The sequence below is a fragment of the Dendrobates tinctorius genome, unplaced genomic scaffold (genome assembly GCF_039654945.1).
Source record: "Dendrobates tinctorius isolate UK_male_01 unplaced genomic scaffold, ASM3965494v1 ptg000245l, whole genome shotgun sequence".
Lineage (NCBI taxonomy): Eukaryota > Metazoa > Chordata > Amphibia > Anura > Dendrobatidae > Dendrobates > Dendrobates tinctorius.
Window position 1 is genome coordinate 3,820,843 of NW_027361912.1, and position 6,422 is coordinate 3,827,264.

A 6,422-nucleotide genomic window follows, 5' to 3' on the forward strand; every position below is an offset into this window, starting at 1 on the left:
CTCAGAGATTGGCATCAACACCAAGTGGTGGCTTGGTCTGTATGCCCCGGTGCATTTGGTCGACACTCCACGGTCACCAGCGTCAATTAGTGGCGTCCGCAGTTGCGACGCCACACACTTAGTAGGTCTAGAGGGACTCTGACCCTGTGTCCATGGGGCAGAGTTAAGTGACCTTATACTGAGCGTTTACCTTGCCGAGCTCTGTGAGCTTTAAAGGGAACCTGTCACCCCCCAAGGGCGTTTTTAAGTTAAAGAGTCACCTTCAGCAGCGCTAAGGCTGTATTCTGTGAAGGTGGCTCTTCTGTTTCTGACCCCTAGTAACACTGAAACATCGACTTTTATAAATAGCTTCTCATACCTGTAATGTGTCCCATAGGTATGGTGTGTCCCCCTGTATCAGCCGCCTCCCCGCCGTCAATCATGCCTCTGTCCTGTGTCTGGGCTCCGCCTACCATACATTCATCATGATGCCCCGAGCTTCGCTGCCTTCTCGTGTTTTGAATGCCAGCGCCTGCACTTTGACAAGAGTTCTCGAGCATGCGCAGTGCGCTCTGCCTGAGAACCGACATCAGGCTATTGCAGTTGCGGAGGCCCCAGATCCTCATACCTGTAATGTGTCCCATAGGTATGGTGTGTCCAGATGGGAAGCATGGTGGCTCAGTGGATAGCACTACAGCCTTGTAATGCTGGGGTTCTGAGTTCAAATCCCACCAAGGACAACATCTGTATGTCTGCATGTCTCCAAAGACATACTGATAGGGAATTTAGATTGTGAGCCCCATTGGGGACAGCGATAATAATTTGTGCAAACTGTAAAGCCCTGTGGAATATTGGGGACAGCGATAATAATGTGTGCAAACTGTAAAACCCTGCGGAATATGTTAGTGCTATATAAAAATAAAGATTATTATTATTATCCCACCCCGCAGTGTGCTATGATGTATTCACACTGTGGGGCTGGGGCCTCCGCAACACGCAGGTGCAATAGACTGATGTCGGTTCTCGGGCAGTGTGTACTGCGCATGCCAAAAACTCTTGTCACAGTGCAGGCGCCAGCATTCAAAACAGGAGGAGGCAGCGACACATGGGGCATCATAATGGATGGATGGTAGGCGGTGCCCAGACACAGGACAGAGGCAGGGAGGCGGCTGATACAGGGGGACACACAATACCTATGGGACACATTACAGGTATGAGGAGCTATTTATAAAAGTCGATATTTCATTGTTATTAGGGTTCAAAAACAGAAGAGCCACCTTCAAAGAATGCAGCACTAAGGCTGCATTCTGTGAAGGTGACTCTTTAACTTAAAAACGCCCTGGGGGGGTGACAGGTTCCCTTTAACAGGCTCCGGCATTTATGTTCAGTGGTAGTGCGGCTCTGTGAAGCAACAGAATCTGTCCTATACACACCGGGTGACGTTAACCTGCATGTGTTCTTCTATTATACCGCCATATAGCATCCACCATTACTGAGCAGCGGTTTACCACCCCTGCATGGTGGACCCTGGGCTGCGAGCGCACCTTATTACCATCTTTTATTTGGTGCGTTCCGCCAGCCGTAACAACAGGTATATCCACTGTATGGAAAAAGTTGACGTTTTGGCCAACAACTAGGCCTACTGTTCAGAACAACAAACACACCCATCCACGAGACCTAGCTTTCTGTTCCACTTTGCAGGAGGTACTAGACGCCACTCTTGAAGTCAGAACAATATAAATAGGATGTTGGTTGAATAGCAGATAATGCATCCAGTATGTTTCCCAGCAACACCCTCTCTTCCACGTGGTACAGTCTCACTAGCCAAGAGTCTGGACCACATAATCCTGAAACTTATTCTCCTTCCTCCCACCATGGTGACTCCCAGGATACAAGTGATCCCACACTTGGACACTCCGAGGAGCTCTTTACATGTCCATTAATTGATTCTGGCCTCTCGCACTGCACGTTTCAAGAAGGACATGAGGAACTTATGTGTAGTAATGCACAAATATTGGAGCAACTATGGTTAGTAGAAGATGACGATGGGGAACTGTAATTACTGTCTCAAAATGTGGATGTGGCTTTGACACAGTTGCCTACAAGTCATACTAAATAAGCAAGTCAGGAGGAGGACTAGAGTGCGGAAGTTGAACAAGAAGTGGTGGATGACGAAATCACTGTCCCAACTCTTGGCAAGATGCCATACAGAGCGAGTGCAGCAGCACAGAGGAGGAGGGATCTGCAGAGCTGTAACAAGCAGGCAGAGGCAGTGGGGTGGACAGAGGGATAAAGCAGACAACTGTTCTCTAGAGCACAAACACTGGGCAAGATCCTAGGGTTAAGTGTTTCCCAGGTGGCTCTTTTTTGCAAAAAGTGCAAAAGACAAGAAAACAGTTATTTACAACTTGTACTGTACCAAGATCATCAGTGGCCTTACCACTGCCAGCCTGACCACCACCAGCATGCTCAGGCACATTCCATCAAGGCACAAAACTATGAGAGGTTGGAAAAGTTGGGCTTGTCTAGCTTAGAAAAATATTGCGTCAAAGGGGATCTCATTTACATTAGAGTTGAGCGACTTTGGTCGGATCGGGTTTCGTGAAACCCGAATGAAACAAAATAAGTTTCAGATGAAACTCGTCCGACTAGAGCAAAAAAAGTCGGAGTTTCGTCCGACTTTTATTTCCCATTGACTTGCATTGGGGTCGGGTTTCGGACGAAACTCCGACTTTGTTTTGCTCTAGTCGGACGAGTTTCATCTGAAACTTATTTTGCTTCATTCGGGTTTCACGAAACCCGATCCGACCAAAGTCGCTTAACTCTAATTTACATGTATAAATATATGTGTGGTCAGTACAAAAGATTGGTACAGGACTTATTCCTTCCAAGGACCATATGTGATGCAGCGCTAGGCTGCAGCGCCGGAGGTCCCCCTAGTGGGTGCTGCAGCACAGGAGGCAGCAGCTCCAAGTGAGTAGAGTCCTTCCAGAAAATGACACAGGTGTCGCAACATGTCATGAACTTGCCGGGAAGAGATTGTCAGCAACGCGGTGTCAGCAGCAACGATGGGAGAAGGGCCAGCGGCAAGCAAGGAAAACGGAGGCCGGTAAGAACACGAAGATGGGGAGAAAACTAGAGACATAGTCAGGGACGAACCAGTGTGTCAGGAGCCAAACTGGAGCACGGTATCCGAGGGGCAGAATGAAAGCATAGTCAGGAACAAGCCGGGGGGTTAGGGGAACCAGAGAGCATGGATCAGTACCAAGACAGAGAACAGAATGTAGGTCAGGGAAGAAGCCGGGTCATACACAACAGGAATCAATCACGCAAACAGAGAAACAACATTACCACGGAGTAACCTAGGTCAGCTGCTCTAGCCAAGGGACTGGAACTATCACCGACGCTGGACCTAGGCTATGATAACCCGAAATAGCCGCCCCTGCATCAGAGAGAGGCAGATACAATTAACCGAGACTTGACCAGGACAGGATAGGAACAAACACCGCCTTGGATCATGACACCATAATAAGGACCAGGGGGCATTCACTATAGGTGGAAGAAAGGTGATTCCAACAGCTAAATAGCAAAAGGGTTCTTTACAGTTAGATCAGTCAGAATGTGGTATGCCTGACCAAACAGGTAGTATAGCAGACACTATAAGAGCTTTAAAAAAAAAAGTTAATTTACTGACGAAATATGCAATTGGTGGAGAAAGGTTAAACTTGATGGAGCTAGGTCTTGTTTCTACCTACGTAACTATGCAACTATGTGGGCCGAACACCTGAGTCCACAATCAGTGTCTACGGGTGACACCACTGCCTCTTCTATATAGACGTGCCGCATGTGCGTATACGCAGGGAAGCCGGAGGCGTCACTGCACACATAGTGGAGATGGGATTTCATAAAATCCCCTCCACTATGCTGTAACATCTGGACGCTGTGGATTGTATGCTGCAGCTGTACGGAGTGTCCAATTCGCAGCAAATCCTGACCAAATCCTGACCGTGGAAACGTACCTTAAAGGTATTTGCACACAACGCTTTTTTTAAAGGCAAGTTTTAAAGCAATACTTTTCTTTCCTGATGCATTTTTGCACTTTTTTCCACTGTTTTCTAAAGCAGTATGTAAATAGATTTTATTTTTTCATTATTTCATTTGTTTTATGTTTTCACAAGTTTTTTAAGGGTTGTCTACTGAGCGTTTTTTGTAGTCTCTTTTGAGCCAATTTTCAGATTATTTATTTCTTACCGGAAAATGCTCAAAAAACAGTCCAAGAACCTCCGGGGAATCTTTTTAGTCATCCTAAGTCATCCAAAACATAAGGAAAACCAAACACATAGTACAGCTTGGAGAAGCACTGGTCCCAGACTCACCCCTTGCACGGGACAGGTGTAACTAAGCGGCTGCCAGGTCCTGCAGCACGGGAATCCTGTATACAAGTTTCAGGCTGAGTCCACACAAGTTCCTGTAGCTTCCAGAAACACACCCACCCTGTGACAATTACCAACCTCCATTACATAGGGCCCAACCCCTCCCACCAGTGAGATAGACATCACATGGGCTGATCCCGTGACCCTGACATCATTGCAGGTCCTGTATTTAGGGAAAAACCCGGTCAAACATTAATCTGCTGGGAGAAACATATCTCCCATCCAGTAAAACACCCTTTACTGTACCACACTATTCATCCTGTGACTTCCATAATTCCATGACACTTCCTTCCTGATGTTGCAGTTTCAATGTACTGTGATCATTACCATTATCTATAGATACATACAATATACCATTCTTTAAAAATAAGTTTACTGAACTCTGGAAAAAAGGCCTAATTGTGTGATAAAACTTTAACAGCTAAAACATTTTTCACTGCTCTTTTAACTTCTGCATTTTTAAAACTGTAGATGAGAGGGTTCAATAATGGTGAAGCCACGGTGTAAAATATGGAGAAAACCTTGTCAATACCGCCTAAGTTTAACCCTAAGCTTGGACGAAAATAAATTCCAAATACAGTGCTATAGAATGAGATAACAACGATAAGGTGGGAGGCGCAGGTGGAAAATGCTTTGTGTCGTCCTTCCGCTGAATGAATTCCTAAAATATTATATATTATTAACACATAGGACATGAGAATGACAAAAAAGGAAACAACCCCCATTACGAGAGCCATAGAAAAGACAACAAGTTTTCGGATGTGAGCATAGAAACATGCCAGCTTCAAAAGTGGCGGGATGTCACAATAGAAGTGATTTATTTCATTGGAACCACATAGAGGGAATTTAAAAACAGTAATGGTATGAGTGATGGATGCCAAGAAGCTGCTAAAGTAAGTTCCGGATACCAAAGCCCAGCACATAGACTTGTTCATAATGCTATGATAGGCAAGTGGTTGGCAAATTGCTACGTAACGATCATATGCCATGCAAGTGACCAAGAAGCTCTCGGACGTGGCAAACATAGAAAAAGCAAACATTTGAGTGGCACAACCCAAGGATGAAATAGACTTTGACTCCAAGGTAAAATCTGCCAGCATTTTGGGGGTAATAGTCGAAGAATAACAAAGGTCTACAAAAGACAAATGACTAAGTAAAAAATACATGGGAGCATGAAGATGATGGTCCATCACTATTAAAAGCATCAAACAAAGGTTACTCAAGAAGGAACAGGCATAAACAATTAAAAATAGAATAAATAATATTAATTGAAGGCCAGGGTCCTTGGTTAATCCTATCAAAATGAACTGTGCAAAATCCGTGTGGTTCATAATGTCCATTAGGAATCTAAACAAGAATTAAAGAGAATTATAGTTCAACTCAGACATCTACCATCGACTCATTTTATTATAGAACTGAAAATGTCATGCAAAAATTCGTTTTTAATGGCTTATCATATGTCTATAGTATAGAGATGAGCAGATCGATCCAGGAAGGACCGAGTTTGACTCCAAATATTCTGAAATTCACCATTTCCGCCACATTCAAACACTTTAGAGATTTGATATTTGATATGAAGTTTGCAAAAAAAAACTTGCCTAGCACAATTTCTCACACTACTGAAGCTTAAGAAAAGTGACTAATGTCTTTTTGTATGACCCATAATGCCCTGCAACTTGTGGATTATCATATCTTGACATCTTGTGGATTATCATATATTGTACAATGGTGGTCAATACATGGATCATTACTAGTGTTGAGTAGAGTTGAGCGACTTTTGTTTTTTTAGGGTCGCATTTCGTTTCGTGAAACCCGACTTTTCCAAAAGTCGGGTCGAGCAAGATCGTCCGATTATAGGGAAAAGTCGGGGTCGTACCGAAACACGAAACCCAATGTAAGTCAATGGGGAATAAAAGTCGGCAGTGAGAGGAGGACAGGAAACACACCAACAGTGCCCATTTGAATGCCAAAAGCATCAATTCTTCTTACTTAAGCTTGTCAACCTTAATT

At 44.4% G+C, this 6,422-nt stretch overlaps 1 protein-coding gene across 1 annotated transcript; it reads right to left on the reverse strand.

The window, feature by feature from the left end:
• Positions 1–4,807: 4,807 nt before the first annotated feature.
• On the reverse strand, positions 4,808–5,752 carry LOC141060840 (olfactory receptor 5AP2-like). Its single transcript, XM_073557216.1, has one exon. The coding sequence runs from the start codon at positions 5,750–5,752 to the stop codon at positions 4,808–4,810; it is 945 nt and encodes a 314-aa protein (XP_073413317.1).
• Between the last annotated feature and the right edge of the window lie 670 nt (positions 5,753–6,422).